This window comes from Amblyraja radiata, chromosome 12 (assembly GCF_010909765.2).
Source record: "Amblyraja radiata isolate CabotCenter1 chromosome 12, sAmbRad1.1.pri, whole genome shotgun sequence".
NCBI classification, from domain to species: Eukaryota; Metazoa; Chordata; class Chondrichthyes; order Rajiformes; family Rajidae; genus Amblyraja; species Amblyraja radiata.
Window position 1 is genome coordinate 47,431,846 of NC_045967.1, and position 25,966 is coordinate 47,457,811.

A 25,966-nucleotide genomic window follows, 5' to 3' on the forward strand; every position below is an offset into this window, starting at 1 on the left:
TTGAGAACCTCTCCTTTATGTGTTGGGAGCAAGAGTTATGTGCAAGGAGTGCACCATCTCCCAAGCCACCCACCTGCCCACCTCATCAAGTACCTCCTGCCTCACCTGTAGTAGAGTCTGCGGGTCCCACATTAGTCTCATCAGCTGGCTCAGAATCCACAGAACCAGAGCTGAAGAAAGCCATCCTGAATCCCAAAGCGCTGCCTAGGCCTTTTCCTATTCCAATAAGATACATCGCATATTGCTTTTCTCCAGAGGGAAACTCCACACAGACAGCACCCGTAGTCAGGATCAAACCTGGGTCTCTGGCACTGCAAGGCAGCAACTCTACCGCTTCATCACTGTGGCGCCCCTTATTCTGGGGAAACTTAGACTCTATGTCTTAGGAGTGACCATTGTTGTTATTCCCTTGACAACTAGGAATTGTGTACCTCTTTTGATGTTTCCCTGCCAATGGAAACCACCACCATTGCTCCATGCATACACTCAACATCCACTGATCTCCTCCCGTTTGGCCCTATCACCTTGATAACCTCCAGACACTGACTTCCCTCCAACATGACCCCGACCCAATAATGTAGAGCCCAATATTTATTGCCATTTCATGGTCCCCTACTTGTTTGCTGATCCCTCCACCTCCACCTCCACCCCCACCCCCCCTTACACCCCTGACACACCTTGGCTCTGATCCTGATTGCAATTCCTGACACTCTCACCCCTCAGCCACTTTACTTTAGTTAGAAGATGCTTCATGGAAACAGGCCCACTGAGTTCACATCGAACAACGATCAGCCATTCACACCAGTCCTACATTATCCCACTTTCTCGTCCACTCCTTACACCCTCTCAGCAATTTACAGTTAACCTTGCAAACCTTACCATTAACCTACAAAACCGCACCCCTCTGCGATGTGGTAGGAAACTAGAGCGCCCGGAGGAAACCCACGTGGCCGCAGAGAGAACGTGCAAACTCCACACGGACAGCACCCGAGGTCAGAATAAAACCCGGGTCTCTTGCGAAGTGAGGCAGCAGTTCTACCAGCCATGCCACCATGTGGCCCTGTACTTAGCTGCTCAGCAACTCTCTTCCAAGTCTATGACTGCCAGCCCTCTCACTGCTGAATCTTCTTTCAAATCTGATCCAGTGGGATATCCCAGCTCATAATAATGGCTCCATTTACTAAAAGGTCTCTGCACTTTCCATCAGGTAATTTTGCCAAAATAAGACATGAAGTGCTGGAGTAACCCAGCAGATCAGGCAGCATCTCTGGAGAACAAGGATAAGAGACGTTTTGCATCAAGATATTACCGAATCCAAACCAGCATATTACAGTTCCATGCGCCTGGTTCTTTTTGCCATTTGGTTTCATGAATTATTCATGTCATTTTTCTCTTCTATTCCAGTGACTACAGATACGTTGCTGCAGCTTTGGCAGTCATGAGGAACGTGACTCAACAAATCAATGAGCGCAAAAGAAGGTTGGAAAGTATAGACAAGATGGCCCAATGGCAAGCTTCAGTCCTCGACTGGGAGGTAGGTCTTTCCTATAGATACATAGAATCATAAAAAACAGGCGCAGGAGAAGGCCATTCGGCCCTTCGAGCCAGCACCGCCATTCAACATGATCATGCTGATCGTTCAGAATCAGTACCCCGTTCCTACTATTTTCCCCATATCCCTTGATTCCGTTAGCCCTCAGATCTAAATCTAATTCTCTTTTGAAAACATCCAGTGAATTAGTCTCCACTGCCTTCTGTGGCAGAGAATTCCACAGAATCACAACTCTCTGGGTGAAAATGTTTTTCCTCAGCTCAATCCTAAATGGCCCACCCCTTATTCTTAAACTGTGACCGCTGGTTCTGGACTCCCCCAGCATAGGGATTTTTTGTCCTGTGATTGTGGTATAAAAGGTTAATATACTCATGTTCCTCTCCTCATGTTTGTGTTAGCACCTTACACTAGCATTTTCTACAATGTAATATTGAGCAAATTTAATTGAGATAATTACAGTCTCGCTGTCCGCTTTATCAAAATATGAAATAATATATGAAAATGCAGCCTCTGTTGTGATATTATAATGATATCACTCATTCGTAAGATGATTACCCTCTGCACCTTCTTTCTTTATCAGCTTCCACAAACCAAGGCCAATGTTGTAAACTGTTGAAAATATTTGTTTAACCACGCAAATATTTTGATTCTCTTTAGTCAGGGCCTCCAACCATTTTGGTTTCTCTTTCATTGATATACATTCTATTTCTACTGTTAACTCTCTCGCCCAAACACTACCATGTACATTCTGCATTTCTTGTAGTCTTGTACTTTTGCAGATACACCCAAAAAAATATAAAACAAATTCTCCGAGAATCTGGATTCATGAGGAGAATTAATTCTGGTGTTTACACTTTCATTAGAATTTCTTATTTTCACTTTTTTTGTTTACCTAGCCATGGGTAGCCATCTTGTAGCACATCTGCATATCTGTAGTCATCAACATTTCACAAGATTTTGGAAAATTAATGAAATCTTACAACGTTGAAATTCTCCCCAATTTCACTACGCTTCAAGTTTTAATCAGTCCTCCTGGTTGTTTAAACAAATTGCGAATGTTTGAAAGTGGGCCTCGCTGCTCATTGATTCTTGTCCACCATTCAAAAAGATCGAATGAGTGAAAGATATAACATGGAAGCAAGCCCTGCAGCCCATGCTGACCATCGATCATCTGTTGACTTTAGGAAGGAGATGAGGAGAAATTTATTTAGTCAGAGCGTGGTAAATCTGTGGAATTCATTGCCACAGAAGGCTGTGGAAGCCAAGTCAGTGGATATTTTTAAGGCAGAGGTAGATAGATTTTTGATTAGTACAGGTGTCAGAGGTTATGGGGAGAAGGCAGAGAATGGGTTTAGGAGGGAGAGATAGATCAGCCTTGATTGAATGGCGGAGTAATTCTGATGGACCAAATGACCTAGTTCTACTCCTATCACTTATGACCTCATGACCTTATGACATTATTTCCATGTTATCTCACTTTCTCTTTGACTCCCTGCACTCCTTGGCCAGTGGTCACAGTGAGTCAGTGAATCAGCCTGACTCCATCACCAGGACCTCCACTTCTGGAGGTACCACAAATGAGGTCCCAGCATTGTTGCTGCCTTCAGGGTTGAGGTACCAGCCTCAGAGTAGTCATGTATTTTAATGCTTCTTTATTTGCTGACTTCAGATAAAACCATCTTTAGTTTAGAGATGCAGCGCGGACACCAGCCCTTTGGCGCACCGTGTCCTTGCTGACCAGCGATCGCCGCACACGTTAACACTATCCTGCACACACTATCGCCAATTTACAATACACCAAGCCAATTGACCCACATAGCAGTACGTCTTTGGAGTGTAGGAGGAAACCGAAGATCCCGGAGAAAACCCACGCGGTCACGGGGAGAACATGCAAACTCCATACAGACAGCACCCGTAGTCGACACCGAACCTGGGTCTCCGATGCTGCAAGCGCTGTGAGGCAACACCTCTACCGCTGCTCCACCTTGCCGTCCAAATGTGGACTTAATTATAAAGATATTTTGTTTGGATGCACCATCGCAGGTTTTCCTCATTGACATGGAAAGCCTTTTTTTTCCCCATCCTGGTTCATTTTAGTTTAGTTTAGTTTAGTTTAGTTTATTATTGTCACGTGTACTGAGGCACAGTGAAAAACATTTTGTTTAGTGTTATCAGTCAGCGAAAGCTGTGCATGATTACAATCAAGTCTTCCACAGTGCAGAGACACAGGATAAAGGGTATAATGTGGTACTGAGTTAACAATTCTGGCCTTGGGGTGACCTTAGTGACTGTCCCATAAAGTTCCACGTTAATAAAACATCGGATTTCATTGCCACACCATTTCACTGAAGTAGGGATAACAACTTTGGCAATTATCCCAGGGATTGCGATACTGTTAGCAACATTCAAGCATTCTTCTAAATCAGTGTGACAGTCACAGATGGTTGGTAGGTTCAGAGCCATGATACAATTAGTTTCAAAACTTGCCAATCTTTTTTTAATAGATGCACCACCGAATTGGACCTTGTTATGCACCAAGGTGGTGATTACCTCATTCAGTTTGACGACATTTATTTTAACATTTGCTCGTCTCCTTCTGAAGATGTTGACGAGTAGCGAGAGTTCCACAGATGCTAATTATCTTCCGGTAACTTTCCCCATTCACGTACATGTCATGATAATAAGTGTTGGCAGGCAGTTGGAGTTTCACCCAACCAGGAGTGCAACATGCACTCATTTTACTGCCGCTCCAGTTTCCAACTAGTCAACATGCTCAGAATAGAACCTAAAACCATCCAGATCATTATACCTTCAGGCTTGGCTGATGGAAGTATATTGATCGTAAGGGAATTAAGTGAGGTATGCTTTCAAGGATCTCATCTCTGTTCTTCATCAGCAAGGACCGAAAGATCACTTTTTTCCCCCTTTATATTAATGTTAAATTTATAATATCATCCACTGTGAGAAATGGAACAAAAAAAAGCACCAATAGGCATGTACTGAGCTTAATGCAGAGAGGATGTGATACATTGTTGAGCTTACGTAGAAGGAACGTTATTGTGCATCTAAAAGCAACAGTGTCTTGACGCCACAATGGTGCTGCAGTGGAGTTGATGCCTTACAGCGTCAGAGACCCGGGTACCTGTCTGTACGGAGTTTGCACTTTCTCCCCGTGAACTGCGTGGGTTTTCTACGGGATCTCCAGTTTCCTCCCACACTCCAAAGACGTACAGGTTTGTAGGTTAATTGGCTTGGTATAAATATAAATTGTCGCTAGTGCGTGTAGGGTAGTGTACGGAGAACGCTGTTCGCCGTGGACTAGATGAGGCAATGTGCCTGTTTCCGCGCTGTACCTCTAAACTAAAGTGCTTGAGTAACTCAGCAGGTCGGCCAAATTCTCTGGAGAACTGGGTAGGCGACATGGATAGGAGACCTTTCTCCAGAGATGCTGCCTGACCTGCTGAGTTGCTCCAGCACTTTGTGTAGATACCAGCATCCGGAGTTCTTTGTTTCTCCACATGTGACTTGAAATGTTGAGAGATTGAAATTTGAAAGTGTCCAGATTATCATGCTTATCAGAACAAAATGTTATCAATATTGTTCTGTAAAGTAAGGACACAAGGAACTGCAGCTGCTGAATCTTGCATAGAACACAAAGTGCTGGAGAAACTCAGTGGGTCAGGCAGCATCAGGCAGTGCTAGAGTAAAGGGCCTGTCCCGCCAGCATGCGATTACATGCATCTAGCGCGACCAAACGTGGCCGCTTGAGGCGTACGGCCTCGCGGGGCCAGTCCCAATTCGAACCGCGGAGCTGTCTGGAGCTTTGCGGGGCTGGTCCCGACATCATACTCACCAATCAGCTGAGCAGGAGGCAGGCCGACTGAATTTGGACGTCGCACGGCGTCGGACGGTGATGTCATCGCGCCGGGCGGTGATGTCATCGCGCAACACCATGCGCTAGGCGTATGCCGTCAAGACGCTGTGTACGACGTCAACATGCTGCGTATGATGTCGAGACACTGCGTACGCCCTCAATGCGCTTGCGGGCCGACAGGCCGTTGGCGCGCGGGATATTCAGATATTCAGTGCAAGAATTTCGGAGCCCCGCGCGATGTTGGGACCAGCCCCGCACAACTCCATACGCCTCCGCTGATTGAAGTGGGACCGGCCCCACGAGGCCGTACGCCTCAAGCGACCACGTTTGGTCGCGCTAGACGCATTCAATCGCATGCTGGTGGGACAGGCTCTTAACTCAGCGGGTCAGGCAGCATCAGGCAGTGATGGAGTAACTCAGCGGGTCAGGCAGCATCTATGTAGGGAATACGTACCCTACGGATGCTGCCTGATTCGCTGAGTTATTCCAGTACTTTGTGTCCTTGCTCTTTAAAGTGGAGAGTTATTAAATAGAATACCATTACTCCACTCACTACCATGAAATAACAATCACCAGAGAAAATAAAAATTATTGCCAGGTCGTTGTAATTATTCCTAGTTGTAAGCTATCATGCAGTTTAATGATCCGATCACCAGTATTATCAGTCACCAAGACACAAAAGTAAATATCCAGGCCTATAGAACCAATGAACTGACTCAATTGAGATGATTGAATTAAAATGGAAAATCAGGAACACTTTTGTTCTTTAACTTAAGCGAGTGATGTTTGAAAATGGAGAACACATGGTCACCCAATAAGTCACAGGACATATAACTAAATTATCAAAAATAATTTGAGTAAATTGTAATTGACCAATTTCTCCTTTTGTGAAATGATGCAAGTTTTCCATGTTATGGTGGGAGTCTTAGAACTTTGAATGTGGGAAGAATTTACAAGCTTTATTCACAAATTAAAATTCATTTCAGACAAGCTATGCGTTTCATTTGCTTTAAATGAAATTGTCAATAAAACCATATTTATCTTTCTGGATATTTTCTACCGCGTCAAAGACCAGCCTTCAAACGACTTCAAAATTACATAATGATTAAAAAATAAAATCTTGTTATGTTGCCTTTGGATGAGTGCAGTGCTGACATGATTGCCATGGGAACAGTTAAGACTGTTCCGAAGATCACATTGTTTTCTCCGTATCCCTGAGGGGAAACCAGATGACCTTTATGATGTAAATGCTCCAGTCTCCTTATAAACAGAAACACTCTCTATCGAACACAAAAGGAGCTGCATGTTTTTATCCACAGTGCTGGCACCTTCGTACCTATTGTAACTAAAACCCCTGTTTCTTTTATATTAACTCTTGTCATCTAGATAGAATAAATAGGCGAACAATTGTTAAAATAACCAGCTATTTAACATAATTGTTAAGATTCTGATTTTTTTTTTAGGAGAATTGCATGAAGTCAGTGACTAAAAATAAAGCACTCGAAAAAGGTGCATTTAAAGCTCTTTTGTGAAAGCTTTACTAATTGGTCTCCCGCTGATTAGTGTGTGGTTATATATTATCAAAGAACAGAGAGACTACACGGATTCTTATTTAGGTTTTGAACTTGTCAAGATGTGCAATGTTAGACTTTCATCACTGCATGGATTTGTGCCAATGTTCAAGTTTTTTGTGAGAAAAAATAAGTGAGTTCTCAAAACTAGTCCTCAAAGCCAGTAAGAGGCAAATGATAGCCCCTGTCCCACTTACACGACCTAAATCGCGACCTCTGGCGACCTTAAACGGCCTTAAAAAAAATCAAGGTTGCGGTAACCTATGACCTCCTACGATCTTCCACGACTATGTGTACGACCTACGACCTTCCATGACTATGTCTACGACATCCCACGACTATGTTGAAGACCTCCCACGACTATGTTGAAGACCACCAACGACTATGTTGAAGACCTCCCACGACTATGAAGAAGACCTCCTTCGACCTCCTTCGACTATGTTGAAGACTGGCTTCAACCATGTATGTTTTACTGCTGTTTGCAGTAGCCCTTTTGATTCAGCAGCCTTTTAAGAAAGTCAGAAGTGGAAGAGCAAGGGTGAAGAGGAAGCACAATGGGTGAATGGAGATGATGTGATGGACTGTCCCAGTACGCCAGATGACTGGAAGAGAGTGGCGCTGGGCTTTGACTAAAGATGGAACTTTAAGCACACATATGGGTCAGTGGATGGCAAGCATGCCATTCTTGTGTCTGTCCCTGTACCCCTCATTTTCCTTTTCGTACAGGATGGCATTCTGCTGGAACCATTCCTCAAGATCCCCCTCCTGCTGCCTGGTGAAGGTGTAGGGCATAACCTTCCTCCAGCCCTCCCTCACCACCAATGGGGCATCTGCCTCTGATGCTGTGTCAGACACAGGAGAAAGGGCTGCTTTTCTACTTTCAAATGAGGCAGTGAAGGATGGGGTGGTGATGGGGACATTACTACCACCCTGGTCTCCTCCTCCAGGGGTCTCTCATGCAGGGCTACCTCCTCCTGCACTATCACCTCTGGTGGCATCACCTCCTGCCACTCCTCCTCTTGGGTGGGCTACACCTGCATGGCCGTTTTTTTTAGGGTTGTGCCCTCCCCCTGCGCTGCTGCCTTTTTGGTGCCATCTCAAAAACACAAGTCTCCTCTCCAAAAAACTCTCCAGCTATGAATGAACATGCCTTGGAGTGACAGAGGTGATGTTCTGCTGTTCAAATAACCTTTTTTTCCTACTGACCCTTTTTTCACCCCGGGAGGTAATAACCTTCGACTGCTTCCGACCACCTACGACTACCTATGACTAGCATCACGACCACCTACGACCTACCTACGAGTAAAAAGTATCGATTTTTTCCATGCCAACCTTTTTCGTACTCGTGGACATTTTTTATCAGGCTAGAAAAAAATGCCGCGGCCTACTTGATGCCACGAGTACACGGAGACCACTCACGAGCATGAGGAAGACCTCCTACGATCTCCTACGACCTCGTGGGGACCATGCTGCGAGTATGAGTCAAGGGCAAACTCGGCAGAGGTCGTGAATTAGGTTGTGAAAGTGGGACGGGGCTTAAGGCTCCTCAAAGTGACTTCCTGGTGCATCTGTGAACAATAACCAACACTTACTTGACAATATCTTGCACTAATGTTGTACTCTGCAACTGTGCACTGCCATCCCTACGTTCATTGATTGTATTCATGTATAGTCTTTTCATTGACTAGATAGCACGCAATCTAAAGCTTTTCACTGAACATAGACACAAAAAGCTGGAGTAACTCAGCGGGTCAGGCAGCATCTCTGGGGAAAAGGAATAGGTAACGTTTCGGGGCGAGACCTTTCTTCGGACTGAGAGTCAAGAGAAAGGGAAATGAGAGATATAGACGGTGATATAGAGAGATACTGAATAAATACATTAAAAATATGCAAAAAGTAATGATGATCAAGGAAAGGTGGAGCCCACAATGGTCCATTGTTGGCTGTGGGCTGGGTGATAACGAGTTATACAAAAAGTGAAACTCAACAGGGCAACAGTAAAACAACTAGGGTGGGGGAGGGACAGAGAGAGAGAGGGGATGCAAAGGTTACATGGTCAGAGAAATGAAAATGCAGACGGTTGGGCTGCAAGCTGCCCAAGCAAAATATGAGGTGCCGTTCTTCCCATTTGTGTTTGTCCTCACTCTGACAACGGAGGAGGTCCAGGACAGAAAGGTCAGTGTGGGAATGGGAAGAGGAGTAAAAGTGTTTGGTAACCGGGACATCAAAAGTAGGCTAAGGTGGTCTAAGCAAAGGTGTTCAGCGAAACGATCGGCCAGTCTATGCTTGGTCTCACTGATATATAAGAGACCACACCTGGAACCTTTTCATTGTTCCTCATTGCATGTGACAAAAATAGACTAAACGAAACTGAACCAAACCCTCAACAGCTCTATCTCTGTGAACATTTTGCTTTGCTGACGTCAACTATAACAAGAAAAAGTGTTGCAGGTAATCCATCTCTGAGTAAATAGAGCATCATTTATAGAACCATTATTCTTGGATAACTGTTACCCTAAAATAAATGTTGTTTCTATTTCTCTAGTTATATTTTGCACTGGGATATTATTCAGTGGAATAGATTGCAAGTTATTGTCCTTTAAATTGTTTCTGAAGCAAATGCATAGTAGATAATAGTACAGTACACAATCTCTTTGGCTATCGAGGACAAGTTGCATGACATTGCCTTTAGATGCCTAAAGGAATGCATATGCTGTTCCTTTTTATTCCGTGTTAGTGAGGAAATTGGTTTAAAAAAAAGACAAAGGGACTAGTGAGGAATATTGGCACGGATAATCTGAAGATAAGGAGATAATTTTATTGCGGAACAGCAGAACATAGAGCATGGATAAAATAATTGCCAATTGCACAGTGATTCATGCCTGGTTATTAGTGTTAAACATGCTTAACGGTAGCAACTGCTCATTTTACACCAATTCTGAAATTCAAATTCAGCAGAGCATTGAAACAAATTGCAGATCATATTTGACTGCAGAGAGGAATATATCGCCATAAAAGCAACGGACGAAGTGAAGTAACAAGTTCAAAAGCCAATTGGATCACGACCAGACAAAGCATTGACTAAAAGACACTTTGTTGCGGAGTAACTCAGCAGGTCAGGCGACTTCTCTGGAGAACATGGATAGGTGACGTTTCGGGTCGAGACCCTTCTTCAGACTCATCCGGAATGTCACCTATCCAGAGGTGCTTCCTGACCTGCTGAGTTACCTCAGAACTTTGTGTCCTTGCGTGTATCTGCGAGACCATCGTCATATGTATTAAAATAACTCAATGATTAGTCTTTTGGTTTGTATTTTTTTTAAACCGATTTTAATGTTTACTTTTGATGGCACATCATTCCCTGGGAAATGGATCCACTAATTCCCGATTAATATGCAAGACTTGCACATAAAACATTTATTAAGGTCCGTTCCAGCAAGAAATTGGAATAGTCTTTGTAAAAACGGTTCCCTCCTCTTCAGACAGGTAGCTGTGTGGTTCTATATGAAGCAGCCTGAGTGGACACATCAACCATGAATGGTACTCAGTTTGACACTGGACCTGTTCAGCATCCAAGGGCATATCATTGCTATGGCATTAAGTTTATCCTCACCTCTATTTTCCCTCTCGTTCCTCTTCTTTGTGCACAAAACCATGAGATTAATAGATTGGGTAGACAAACAGAGTATCTTGTCCAGGGTAATGGAATTGAGAACCAGAGGACATAGGTTTATGGTGAGAGGGGAAAGATTTAATAGGAACTTGAGGGTTTCTGGGAGCGCTGATTGGAAAGGTGCGTTCCGAAAATCGGCATCGACTGCCAGCGCGAAGAGGCTCGGCACTGACCCCCGGTGCCAAGCAGGTGTAAAGGAAGTTCTTTTGAAGTGGTAAAACCTAGGTAGGTTAGAGGCCATGCCTGTGTTTCACGCAAAAAGTGGTAGGTGTATGGAACGAGTTGCTGTAGGAGGTAATTGATACAGGGACTATTGCAACGTGTAAGAAACATTTAGATGGGTACATGGATAGGAGAGATTTAGAGGGATATGGGCCAAATGCAGGCAAGAGGGGCTGCTAGTGCAGATGGACTCAATGCTTTAATGGTTTCAATGCTCTGCTGAATTTGAATTTCAGAATTGGTGTAAAGTGGCCGGAGTGGGCAAGTTGGGCCAAAGGACCTGTGCCCACCATTTATGACTTTATGACTCTATTCTCTCTCATGCCCCTGAGCCCAGCCCCAGCTATTTTCTCCCACCTCTGTGGAAGCCCAATGTGAGATCATTTTAACTGTGTTGACTAGCTTATCAGCATGCAGTGTGCAACCAACATGGCCGCCTGTTAGCTTCAAGAGCAACCACTGTCTGAACGTTCAATGTTGGTTTTAATGCTTCTTAAACAGAGTAAACCATGATGACAGTTTCTTAAAGCAATGATGTCCCAATCTCACAATAATTGTGACTTTAATAACTTTGGCAAAAAGGCTAAAAATAGCACCCAGTTGGTGCACCATAAATGAATGAAATCCATTATCTAAGTTTATCGTTCTTAACGGAGTCAATATTGTCGCGCCCAATACTAAATTAAAAATAACAGGTAATAATAGGGTTTGAAATTACACATCGGCATGGTGCTTTGTATATTAAAATAGTTAAACTAATTTTCATATTTATTCATGTTTTGCAGCAACAACAAAGTCATTTAATTATTTGCAAAAAATAATATAACTTATTAATTCATCAATGAAAATAATCAAACATGCAAAGACATAAGAATATTCCGAAGGATTGTAGCAATTTTATTTATAAGGGCTAATTTTATTTTTAGTCAGTATTTAATTGAATAGGTATTGGTCTTAATTTCAGGAGAGAAAAAAGTCTCCTTGAAAATCATTGCCTTGGTGTTGTTTATTTGACAGTTTTATTTAAATTGTGTCCCTGTTTCTCCAGCAATAATTATCAAATTATCAAATGCAACATCAAACACAGGAGGTGGGGAAGACACACAATTGCTACATATGTGGGATAATTGGGCACTTTCTCATTCGTGAAAGGAAGTTTCATGCACAAGAATCGGCAATTGCTAAGAGTCCATTGATGCGGACAGGATGAACCGAAAATTAGAACGGTATTCAAGTGCCTGAGCTATAGTGAGATGTTGAGCAGGCTAGGACTCTATTCCTTGGAGCGCAGGAGGATGTGATGTGATCATATATGGAAAATATGTGCAGGTGTAGGCCATTCGGCCCTTTTGAACCAGCACCGCCATTTTAATATGATCATGGCTGATCATCCAAAATCAGAACCCCATTCCTGCTTTCTCCCCATATCCCTTGATTCCATTAGCCCTAAGAGCTATATCTAATTCTCTCTTGAGAACATCCAGTGAATTGGCCTCCACTGTCTTCTGTGGCGGAGAATTCCACAGATTCACAACTCTCTGGGTGAAAAGGTTTTTTCTTCATCTCAGCCCTACCCCTTATTCTTAAACTGTGACCCCTGGTTCTGGACTCCCCCAAGATCAGGAACATTTTTCCTGCATCTAGCCTGTCCAATCCCTTAAAATTTTTATATGTTTCTATAAGATTCCCTCTCATCCTTCTAAATTCCGGTGAATATACATAAGGCCATGGAGGTGTGCAAAATCATGAGAGGAATAGATCAGATAAGCGCACAGAGTAGGGTATTCGAGAACCAGAGGACATCGGTTTAAGATGTGGGGGGAATGATTTAATAGGAACCTTAGGGGAACCATTTTTACACAAAAGGTGGTGAGAGTATGGAACGAGCTGTCAACCTAGCATGAGGGGCGGCACAGTGGCGCAGCTGGTAGAGCTGCTGCCTCACAGTGCCAGAGACCAAGGTTTGATTCAGATCTCAGTTGTCTGTGTGGAGTTTGCACGCTCTTCCTGTGGCCGCATGCATTTCCTCCGGGTGCTCCAGTTTCCTCCCACATCCCGAAGATGCGCAGATTTGTGGGTTGGCTGGCCTCTGGAAACTGCGCCCCAGTATGTAGGGAGTGGATGCAAAAGCGAGATAACATAGAAATAGTGTGAATGGGTGATCGATGGTCTGCGTGGACTCGGTGGGACGAAGGGTTTGTGTTCATGCTGTATCTCTTAACTAAATTATCCTTCATTGCATTTGGTGGCCCCGGCCTTGTGTGATATAATGAGAGAATAGGATTGAGTTGGATTAGATTGGATATCAATATAACAATCCCAGGACTTTTGCCATAATAAATGCCAGGAACTCATTAATACCAATTCATTTTGTTTTATTTTTTATACACGTGTTAACACGATCTTATCAGAATCAATTCTATTACTCTTAAGATCTTGACCTTCGCAAGTGATAAAACCTGCAAGAACTCTGGACTAAAACAGTAAGGTGCTGGAGGAGGGAATGGACAGGCAACGTTTCAGGCCAGGATCCTTTTTCCAACTGATGGACTCTTGCTTTCAACTCTTTCCCCATCCCAAATACTCAACAAAACAAAACTGATTTTTATATCGTTCGATAGATTAACCCTCTAGCCCCTAAATGGATGAGCATGGTTAAGGGTAATATCTTCGTTACGCACGCGAGCTCACTCACAGAGACCTTCAGAGCTTCTTCACAGATAAGTCTTCAAAACACAGTCTTTTGATGAATAAATGCTTTATTGTTGATAAAAAACAGTGAGATACATCGACATTTCTTCCGATTCGTTACTATTATCTTCATCGAACTCTAGCTTATTACTTTAAACATTAGAAAGCTCCTCGTGTCTCCGTTACACATCACATGATCTCCTTTACACCTTGCATGGTCGAAGGGTAAACATTCTCAATCGTCTCTCCAAACTACTCTAAAAACTGCGCAAGCTACATAGCCCAAAACACGCCCAAAAATACGTCATAAATCCCACCCACAATATAACGGGCAGTCTTAAATTTAAAGGCACATGCCATCAATGACATGCAAAACAAGCCAAATGGCCACTACAGAAGGGTCTCGACCCGAAATGTCACCCATTCCTTCTCCCCCAGAGCTGCTGCCTGAGCCGCTGAGTTACTCTAGCATTTTGTGTCTGTCTTCAGATGGTTCATAACATTGTTGCTGTGAGCACATTTTATCTCTTTGCATCAAAATAATTTTCAATTACCTCTACAGAAATGTTTGACTTGGCCCACTCCTCTCCTTCACAGTGAACTGTCTTTGTCCCTCTCCTTGCTACATCACCATGACCTTTATTTCCATTTCAATACATCCACACTCTCTGTTACAGCTCCTCTTTTCCATCCGTCAAAGCTGCCGTACATTCTCATCCTACTTGCATTACGTTTTACCCTCCCATCTCTTTTCCCGCTTATCTCAACAAACCTCTCTTTCCCAAACACCATTTCCAAATCGTTGCCTCTGTTTTCAAGTTGATCCAAGGCAGGACCTCATCCTGGCTTTGAACTTCCATGAGGGCCAGGCCCCAGGCCCAAGCTCTCTACAATCCTCCTCCTGACTTCACCCGGAGAGTTGTGAATCTGTGGAATTCTCTGCCGCAGAAGGCAGTGGAGGCCAATTCACTGGATGTTTTCAAGAAAGAGTTATGCCCCTGTCCCACTTAGGAAACCTGAACGGAAACCTCTGGAGACTTTGCGCCCCACCCAAGGTTTCCATGCGATTCCCGGAGGTTTTTGTCAGTCTCCGGCGATTATTTCAAAAAATTCAAAACTTTTGTTTTTTTTTAAATATTCGCCGGAACATAGAAGAAGAGGAAACCACTTTCGACCATTAGGGAGACTGACAAAAACCTCCGGGAACCTCACGGAAACCTTGGGTGGGACGCAAAGTCTCCACAGGTTTCCGTTCAGGTTTCCTAAGTGGGACAGGGGCATTAGATTTAGATCTTAGGGCTAATAGAATCAAGGGATATGGGGTAATAGCAGGAACGGGGTACTGATTTTGGATGATCAGCCATGATCATATTGAATAGCGGTGCTAGCTCAAAGGGCCTGAATGGCCTACTCCTGCACCTATTTTCTATGTGTCTATGTTTCCTTTACCTGTGGTACAGCTCCCTGTTGTCTTGACTCCCGCACTTGGGAATGTGTTCCACCAAGAAACCTCTTAGCCCTATCACTTATGTATTGTAGACCGAGGCCTGCTGTCCTATTCAGTTGCTTTTGCCTGTCTACGTAAAATGCTTTTGAGATATTAATCTACCATGGAAATACAAGATGTATTCTTTATATTTGAAGGGTGATGATGTTCTGGACCGGAGCTCTGAGTTGATCTACTCTGGGGAAATGACGTGGATTTACCAGCCTTATGGACGCAACCAGCAGAGGACCTTCTTCCTCTTTGACCATCAGTTGGTCATGTGTAAAAAGGTAAGACAGTGTCATAAAGCCCTAGAGTCATAGTCATAGAGTAATGACTATGAGTCTATGAGTCTGCAAATGTTCTGTATTTGTGGCCATCTTTTTGGAATCATTGAATGATTGCAGGCCAGAGGATGTCCATTCAGCCCATCATGTTCACGTTGGCTCTAATGATGGGAAGAATTTAATATAAGGATTAATTATTATGTTATGGTTTGATCCAGCCCTTTATCATCTTTCCATCATAGGATTTAGTTATTGGTTAGCAGTAGGTGTAGTGATGCAATTGACCATAGTGGTGGTGCAGCAGTGGAGCAGGGGTGAAGTTGCTGCCTTCCAGCGCCAGAGACCCAGGTTCAATCCTGACCATGGGTGCTGTCTGTACATTCTCCCTGTGACCGCCTGGGTTTTCTCCGGGTGCTCCGGTTTCCTCCCACACTCTAAAGACAGTCAGGTTTGTTGGTTAATTGTTTTTTGTAAATTGTAATTTGTTCCTAGTGTGTAGGATAGTGTTATTGTACAGGTGAACGCTGGTAGGCGTGGCCTCGGTGGCCGAAGGGCCTGTTCCCACGCGGTAACTCTAAAGTAACTGAAGTAAAGTAGCTAAAGTAACTAAAGTTCAGTGAAGCAAAAAAATAACTGGTGTTCCTATGTTTTATTCAATGACCTCGCAAATAGCCCTTGACTGAGTTGGTGGTGAGATGCTGGTATATAAGCAGTGCTAGAGATGAAAAGAGCAAAGGGAATAAGTGTGGTAGTGTGAGGCCAGTATCATCATGGATAGATGCTGCAAAGTACATACACTTGATGTGTTAATGGACAATTAAAGGGATGGAAATTGCACATAAGCTATGAAATGAGCCTTTTAGACAATGAGACCATTGAAACACAGAAACATAGAAAATAGGTGCAGAAAATAGGCCATTCGGCCCTTCGAGCCAGCACCGCAATTAAACATGATCATGGCTGATCATTTCGAATCGGTGTCCTGTTCCTGCTTTCTCCCCATATCCCTTGATTCTGTTAGCCCTAAGAGTTATATCTAACTTTTTCACACACACAGAGTTGTGAGTCTGTGGGATTCTCTGCCTCAGAGGGCGGTGGAGGCCGGTTCTCTGGATATTTTCAAAAGAGAGCTAGATAGGGCTCTTAAAGATAGTGGAGTCAGGGGATATGGGGAGAAGGCAGGAACGGGGTACTGATTGGGGATGATCAGTCACGATCACATTGAATGGCGGTGCTGGCTCGAAGGGCCGAATGGCCTACTCCAGCACCTATACTAAAAACAACAAAAAAACAAAAAGCAAAAAAAAACTCTCTCTTGAAAAAGGCGAAAAAGGCAATGTTGTGTGAGCTGCAAGGCTGCAGGTCATGTGTGATTGTAATTTCAAGTTAGTTTTGTAGCATGTCATCCACATAGTGCTTTACATGTGCGTGCCTGAAGACTAATCTGGCTGCAAAGAGTGTCGCTGCAACACCAGCTTCCAAAGGTTATCAACTCCCTGCAGATTAGTTATTTGTCGATTTCTTTTGGATGTTTAGTTTAGTTTGGTTTGGAGAGACAGCGCGGAAACAGGCCCTTCGGCCCACCAAGTCATTGCTGACCCGAGATCACCCCGCACACCAGCACTATCCTGCACAGTAGGGACAATTTTACAATTTTTACCGAAGCCAATTAACATACAAACCTGCACGTCTTTGGAGTGTGGGGGGAAGCCGGAGCACCTGGAGAAAACCCACGTGGTTACAGGGAGAACGTACAAACTCTGTACAGACAGCTCCCATCATCAGGATCGAACCCAGATCTGTGGTGCTGTAAGGCAGCAACTCTACCGCTGCGCCACCATCTTGGGCTGAAGGGGAAGAACTCATGTAAGTGCATGATGACAGGCATGATCCCTGCTTTCCATTCATTCACTGTTCCTCATTGAATCATAGAGTTATAAAGCATGGAAACAGGCCCCTTGGGCCAACTTGTCCCATGCAGACCAAGATGCCCCATCCACCCTTGTCCCACTTGCCTGCATTAGACTGGCGAGACTAACATTTCCACATTTTACTTTACATTGATCATGACAGTATTCCTTTCATCACATTGCAAAATGTGGGTGCTTTTGGCTATGCATTGTTCCTGTTCAGGGAAACACTTTGTGTCACTCGTGGAAAGCTGCTAACTTTACTTAGACGAGTCTGCAGACTATCTGAAAATTATATCTAAACACAAGGTCACTGCAGATGTTGGTTTACAAAGAAAGACACAAAGCACCTGAGTAACTTAGCGGGTCAGGCAGCATCTTCGGCATTGATTCAGGCTAGGACCTGCGTTGAAATGTATTGCCAGGGATGATGGTGGAGGCAAATACAACAGTGGCGTTTAAGAGGCTTTTGGATAGGCACGTGGAAGTGCAGGGAATAGAGGGATATGGATCATGTACAGGCTGATGCGATCAGTTTAACCTGGCAATATGGTGGGCGGATGGTTTCTGTGCTGTACTGTTCAATGTTCTTCAGGCTGATTGTAGTGGAGGGGAGAAAGCGGGAAGAGTGGCGAGAGGTTGTTTAGTAAATCCAAGCCTTGAAAACATGAGTGTAGACTGCCCGTCATGACGTGGATGGCATCAATCTGGCCTGACTGACTGAGTGTTAAGGACATTTACGAGGATGTTGCCAGGACACGAGGGCCTGAGCTATATGGAGGGGCTGAACAGGCTAGGACTCCATTGCGTGGAGTGCAGGAGGATGAGGGGTGATCTTATACAAGTGTACAAAATCGTGAAAGGAACAGATCGGGTAAACGCACAGAGTCCCTTGCCCACAGTAGGGGAATCGAGAACTAGAGGACATTGGATTAAGGTGAGGGGGGAAAGATATAATGGGAACCTGAGGGGTAACTTTTTTACACAAGGAGTGGTGAGTAGATGGAATGGGCTGCTGGAGGACGTAGTTGAGGCAGGGACTAGTGCAGAGTTTAAGAAACATTTGGACAGGTACATGGATAGGATAGGCTTAGAGGGATATTGGCCAAACGCAGGCAAATGGGACCGGTGTAGATGGGACATGTTGGTCGGCATGGGCAAGTTGGGCCGAAGGGCCTGTTTCCACACTGTATCACTCTATGACTCTACGACACTGGCGGGCTGGCATTGGTGGGCAGTTACTCTGCAGTGTGAGGGACCTGTCCTGCAGCATCCGGAGGCCGGGTAGCAGCTGCTTCTGCTGCAGTGGGAGCTGTGACGTTAGTCATCAGACCCTGCGTCATAATCGGCACCTCAACCGTGCCAATGGAACTTTCCACCCATTCCATGCCAGCAGTGCTTCGCAATGGCAAGTCCACTCAGTGCCAATTGATGCACCAAGCATCACAATGTGCCCACCCACCCATTCTTTCTGCAGCCGCCATTCAAAATCATCTACTGCAGCCAAGACAGTGGAATTCTCCCTTTCTCCCTTTCTCCCTTTGCCCTCTTTCCTCCATTCCCCACCATCCCTCTGCAATTATTATTATTATTATTATTATTATTATTATTATTATTATTATTATTATTATTATTATTATTATTATTATTATTATTATTATTATTATTATTATTATAATACTTTATTTCGGACACATGGGACAACATGATATAAAATACATTGCATATAAAAAACACCATAAAACACTTATAAAATCCCATAAAACACTCATAAAATACTCATAAAATCCCCCCCCCCCACCCACCCACCCTCACATCAGTCTGAAGAAGGGTCTCGACCCGAAACGTTGCCTATTTCCTTCGCTCCATAGATGCTGCCTCACCCGCTGAGTTTCTCCAGCATTTTTGTCTACCTATAAAATCTTAGTATATCACTTATAAAAGCATCATAAATGATGTACAAAAAAACCCACAGTACATGATTTAAAATCCAGAATTAAAAAAAGAAATATCAATGTCCTACAACGAGACAGCGATACCAATGTCTCCACAACTGGGATTTGTAGCGTGTAGTGCTGAACCTTATGTTTGACAAGGCCACGATAATCACATTTTTAGTCATTTATCCTGTAAATGAATTTATACATATGATTTCTGAGGATAGAATGTTCTTGACTTTGTAAAGGTCTGGGAAGAGAAAAGCTTTGTGGATCCTGATCAATAAATTAGGCTTTTTTGAATGAACATAATCCATCCTTAGAAGGTCTGACGGATAAAGATCATATTTAAATGTAAACCTCCCACTGCATTAGCAAAATGGTAAAATTCACGTTCTGAATTCAAAGGCATTTAATGTGAGTAAATGTACAATTTACAAAGTTTACAACACGAGTAAACATACATCACACATGGCATGGTGGCACAGTGGTATAATTGCTGCATTGCAGCACCAGAGACCCAGGTTTGATCCTGACCATGGGTGCTGTCTGTACGGAGTTTGTACCTTCTCCCCGTGGCCTCAAGGGTTTTCTCCAGGTGTTCCGGTTTACGTAGAAAATAGAAAATAGGTGCAGGAGGAGGCCATTTGACCCTTCGAGCCAGCACCGCATCCCACATCCCACAGACATGCAGGTTTGTAGGTTATTTGGCTTCTGTAAATTGTCCCTAGTGTGTAGGATAGAGCTAGTGTACGGTCGATCGCCGGTCGGCATGGACTCGGTGGGCCGAAGGGCCTGGTTCCACGCTGCATCTCTAAGACTAAACTAAAACGAATTAATTCTGTTCCACTTAACTGACTTCCATTTTGTTTTATCAGACTCAATGCCTTCTAAGTGTTTCCTGTGTGAGGATGATCCAATTTGGATTGAGTGTTGAAATGCAACGTCTGTTCTAGCTGGATATTACAGAAGCTGAAAAGGACATGTATTTCCTGGAAGTTCATTTGAGTGGACATGCGTAGATTATTATTTTCCTCAGGCATAATCACAAATCATAATGATCACAGAGTTAAGCTTGTGAACTCTTCCTGTGTTACGTTGGTTGCCGGAGATTGGAGCCACTACCTGCAACCTCCGGCAACCACCTTCAACTAGCATCGCAACCGGCCTCGACTAAAAAATTACCGATTTTTAAAACAGCAACCTATTTTTAGTCACGGGCGGTTTTGAATTTTTTGAAATAATCGCCGGAACATAGAAGAAGCGGAAACCACTTTCGACCATTAGGGAGACTGACAGAAACCTCCGCGAACCTCCGGGAACCGCACGGAAACCTTGGGTGGGGGTGCAAAGTCTCCAGAGGTTTCCGTTCTGTTTCCTTTAGTGGGACAGGGGCATTACTCCAGCACTTTATGTTTCACATTTTACAAGGATTTCGCCAGGACTTGAGGGGCAGGAATGTAGGGTGAGTTTGGGCAGGCAAGGAATTTGTTCCTTATTTGGGTGAGAGGTGATCTTGTAGAGGTGCATAAAATCAAGAGGAATAGATAGGGTGATAAGAGAATCATGCACCACGGGACATACTGAGGGGTAACCTTTTTACTCAAAGGGTGGTGGGTATATAGAGCGAGCTGCCAGAGGAGGTAGTTGAGGCAGGTACTATAACAGCATTTAAAAGACACTTGGACTGATACATAGATAGGACAGGTTTAGTGGGATATGGGCCAAACGTGGGCAACCAGGACTAGATTAGACAGAGCATCTTGATCAGTATGGACGAGTTGGGCCGAAGGGGCTGTTTCCGTACTGTAATACTCTATGACTCTAACTTCCAACTGAGAGAGTGCAATGTTAAAAAGCCGGGATACGCTTAAGGGAACCGACCTCATCATGGGGAATTTAGTTCAAGGGGATGAATAGGTGACCCAAGGTGACAGTCACTACAACTCCCTGCTCTCCCTGTTGCCATGTAACTGTTGCCAAGCAGATTTCCCCATGGTAACCTCGACGTGGCAGCTGATTCTGCGGAACACGATCATTGTAAATCTGTCACCCGTATCAGTGGGCAACACAATTAAATACAGCCAGCAGTTCAATGCGCTAATGTCATGCCTCCAAAGATTTTACAAAGCACGATTTGCTCTGAAAACAACAGAAAAAATTATATAGGATGCAGAAATTACAAAGGACACAGATTCAGCTGAGCAGTAAAACTGCTCACCTGCTTTGAGAATTCTGAGCACAGGCACTATCTAAAGTGGTTAAAAAAAAATGTGATTGATTAAAGGTTCTTTTAAAAAGTTAATGCATCTATTGATCAGCGCTGCTGGGCTTGCATGATGAGAGAAAGATCATAGCATCAGGGAGAACATTCTGTCTCAGAATCAGAATTTGTGGCGGGTTCAGCACTAAAATAGATCCAGGGATCGATTGCAGCTCAAAATATAGGCCTTCTGCTCCATTTAGCTTCAGGTCCCTTTGCCCCGAGTGCAATGCATTAGAAGACCCTGTGCCGCAACACAATTCCAGATTGATTTGTTACGGCGAGTACCTCCTTCAGAACAGGAGAATGTTCTTTCAAAAAATGTTTACTGAGACGAGGGCATGCTGAAAATATAGAAAATGTGGAGGCACAAGAGACTGCGGAAACTGGAATCTTGAGAGGGGGAAAAAAACCAAGCTGCCGATGGGGTGGGGGGGGGGGGGGGGGGGGGGGGGGGGGGCACCTCATTGGAACCTACCGAATAGTGAAAGGCCTGGGAGTAGATGCGGAGAGGATGTTTCCGCTGGTGGGAGAGTCTGGAACAAGAGGCCATAGCCTCAAAATAAAATAAATGAGTTAGAAAGGAGATGAGGAGGAATTTCTTTAGTCAGAGGGTGGTGAATCTGTGGAATTCATTGCCACAGAAGGCTGTGGAGGCCAAGTCATTGGATTTTTTAAGATGGAGATTGATAGGTTCTTGATCAGTACGGCTGTCAGGGGTTATGGGGAGAAGGTAGGAGAATAAGGTTGAGAGTGAAAGACAGATTGGCCATGATTGAATGGTGGAGTAGATTTGATGGGCAGAATGGCTTAATTCTGCTCCTACAACTCATGAACTTTTGCAGTGAGAAGGTCAAGCAGCATCTGTGGAGGGAAGCAGAGGGGTGAAGGTGGAGCTCCTCTTGGTATTTACACCAGGTATGTTAGCCATAGTACATCATTTACGCCAGGTGCGTTAGCTGTATTAGAAATGCAGCATGGAAACAGGGCCTTCGGCCCATGGAGTCCACGCCGACCAGTGATTCCCGCACATTAAAACACACGCCTACACACAATTTACACTTATACCAAGTATACAAACCCAAACCAATTAACCTACAAACCTCCACGCCTTTGGAGTATGGGAGGAAACCAGAGATCTCGGAGAAACCCATGCGGTCACGGGGAGAACATACAAACTCCGTACAGACAGCACCCGTAGTCGGGATCGAACCCGGGTCTCTTGTGCTGCAAGCGCTGTAAGGCAGCAATTCTACCGCTGCGCCACTGTGCTACCCACATGTTACAGCTGGAAAGGGGCCTAACTTTACTTGTGAGATAATTATCTCAGGAAATGCAGGTACACTTTTAGGAGAGGCAGAACAGAACATTGTAGGGGGGAACTTTTACAGTGGTACTGAAGTTGGGCATATCGTTCAAACATGTTTTTCCAGCTTCTCACAATTGCCCAGGACTGATCTTGGGCTGTAAAAGCGAGTTTAATTTCATGTTTTTTTAAGCAAGTTAATGAGAAAAATAAGTTTTTTGCAAAATATGAATTAAATTTCCCTTATTTTCCTGAATTTTAAACATCACATAAGATGGTGGGTGTAATTGGCATATACCTTAGCTGGCATTCAGACTGTCAGGCATAAATTATTCACCACAATTACATTTGTATGAAATGTTTGTTATTTATATTTTCATTGCTTTTGTTTCCGAATTTTAAGATACCTTCTCAAAGGAAGGCACATAAACTTATTTCAATATATTTTATACAGTGAACAACAATTTTCCTCTGCTTGTTTCCTGTCCTCTATTATTCCTTTAAATTGGCCACTTCTTTGTGGTCGGTGGTTCCATAATCCATAATCTCAGTTTTAATCTTGATTCCAGGTGTCGTACTGTTTAACTAAGGTAGGCTTCAGGGTAGTTCTCTCAATATCGACCATCCGCATATCTAGTCTGTCATGGAACCAATGAGTCTTAGAGTGAGGAAACAGGCCCTTCAGCACATCTTGTCCACACCGACCAACATGTCCCACATACACCAATCCCACCTGCCTGCAATTTGCCCATATCCCTCTAAACCTGTCCCATCCATGTACCTGTCCAAATGTTTCTTAAATGTTGCAATAGAAACTGCTTTGACTCCCTCCTCTAGCAGCTCGTTCCATCTACCCACCACCCTTTTTGTAAGAAAGTTAACCCTCAGGTTCTTATTAAATCTTTATCCCTTGCACAAATCATATATCCTCTGCTTCCCGCTTCCCCTACTCTAGGCAAGAGAATCTGTGTGTTTACCTAATCTGTTCCTCTCATGATTTTGTGCACCTCTCATCCTTCTGTGCTCCAAGGAATAGAGCTCAACCTCTCCCTATAGTTCAGGCTCTCCAGTCCTGACAACATCCTCGTAGATCTTCTTTGCACCCTTTCCAGCTTGACAACATCTTTCCTTTAACATGGTGCCCAAAACTGAACCCAATAATGTGGTCTTGTATAACTGCAACATGACCTCCCAACTTCTAAACTCAGTACTCTGACTGATGAGGGCCAACGTGCCGGAAGTCAAAACTATATACCCAGACACCCAGATCCCTCTGCTCCACAACACACTCCAGAGCATTACCATTCACTGTATAGGTTCTGCCCATGTTAGACTTTCCAAAATGCAACACCTCACATTTCTCTGTATTAAATTCCATCAACCCACCAAAAGAAAAGGAGAGAGAGTGAGAGACAGAAAGAGACAGAGAGAGACAGAGAGAGACAGAGAGAGACACAGAGAGACAGAGAGAGACAGAGAGACGGAGAAGGTAGACACAAAATGCTGGAGTAACTCAGTGGGACAGGCAGCATCTCTGGAGAGAAGGAATGGGTGATGTTTCGGGTCGAGACCCTTCTTCAGACAAAGAGAGATAGAGACACAGCGAGAGAGAGAGAGAGAGAGAGAGAGAGAGAGAGAGAGAGAGAGAGAGAGAGAGAGAGAGAGAGAGAGAGAGAGAGAGAGAGAGAGAGAGAGAGAGAGAGAGAGAGACAGACAGACAGACAAAGAGACAGACAAAGAGACAGAGATAGACAGAGACTTAGACAGAGAGACAGAGATAGAGACAGACACAGAGAGACAGAGAGAGATCACTAAACCCTCCAGCCCAACCGATCAAGATCCTGCTGCAATCTTTGACAACTATCTACAATACCACCCACTTATGCCGCTCAATAATGCAAATGAGGTGCAATCTCGATTGCTATTCCCCTTCTGGTTCATCGCACTGAGCAATATTGCAGTATCACTATAACTATTCCAGCCAAGATCTACTCAGCCCAGATTAAAGACCCAGCAAGAACTTCCTTGATCTGTGTTTCACAGCTGTTCGCTGGCTAAGCCCAGTGAGCTTCTGTGTGATCCACGTAGTTTCTAATGCCAAGTACTGATCTTTCCCAATTAATAGACTTATCCAAGCAAATTCTTGGCATCTGCCTATAGAGTGGCAGATGCACCGTGCAGAGAAAAGCAAACATAGTTAATCCACTGTTAAGTTTATTTGCTCAGAAAAAAATGGATAAACATTTGGTGACGATGGGATAAATATAGAAGTAAAGGAAATGTCTTTGACCAGCGAAAATATCCATGAAAAAATAACAAATGAATATGAACAGATCTGAATGTGAGAAAGATGTATTCCTGGCTTCACAGTCTTGTTTTAGAAATCAAGTAAATATTTAACAGAAGTTTAACCCTGTCTCACTCCTTCTGCTTTTATCTCATGGCTTTGTTCCAACCATCTGCTTATCTAAAAAAACCTCCCTCGCCTGCGTCCACCTCTTACCTGCCACACTTGGCCTTGCCTCCCCCCCTCTTCTAGCTTTCTTCTCTCCCCTACCATCAGTCTGAAGAAGGATCTGGACACTAATGCCCCTGTCCCACTTAGGAAACCTCTGGAGACTTTGCGCCCCACCCAAGGTTTCTGTGCGGTTCCCGGAGGTTTTTGTCAGTCTCCCTACCTGCTTCCACTACCTGCAACCTCCGGCAACCACCTGCAACCTCCGGGAACCGCACGGAAACCTTGGGTGGGGCGCAAAGTCTCCAGAGGTTTCCGTTCAGGTTTCCTGAGTGGGACAGGGGCATAAATGTCACCTATCCATGTTCTCCAGAGATGCTGCCTGACCTGCTGAGTTACTCCTGCACTTTGTGGCCTTTTTAAAAGGCGGGCATGGTGGCACAGCAGTAGAGTTGCGGCCTTACAGCGCCAGAGACTCGGATTCGATTCTGACCAAGAGTGCTTATCTGTACGGAGTTTGTACGTTCTCCCCGTGACCTGCGTGGGTTTTCTCCGGGACTCCGGTTTCATCCCACACTCCAAAGACGTACAGGTTTGTAGGGTTCGGCCCGAAACGTCAGTTGTCCATAGTGCTGCTGCACCCGCTGAGTTTCACCAGGAATTTCTGTGACCTTCGATATCCAGCATCTGCAGTGCCCTTTTGAACGAACTGTTTCTGCACGGTATCTCTAAACTAACT

General features: G+C 44.2%; 1 protein-coding gene across 6 annotated transcripts in view; it reads left to right on the top strand.

The window, feature by feature from the left end:
* The window catches only part of arhgef9 (Cdc42 guanine nucleotide exchange factor 9), a 244,697-nt gene that overhangs the window by 156,804 nt on the left and 61,927 nt on the right, over nucleotides 1-25,966 (top strand). For all 6 annotated transcript variants that reach the window (XM_033030722.1, XM_033030724.1, XM_033030725.1 and 3 more), the window contains 2 exons: nucleotides 1,405-1,534; nucleotides 15,228-15,359. In XM_033030722.1, coding sequence (XP_032886613.1) covers nucleotides 1,405-1,534; nucleotides 15,228-15,359 — 262 coding nt within the window. The remainder of the gene's footprint in view (nucleotides 1-1,404; nucleotides 1,535-15,227; nucleotides 15,360-25,966) is intronic.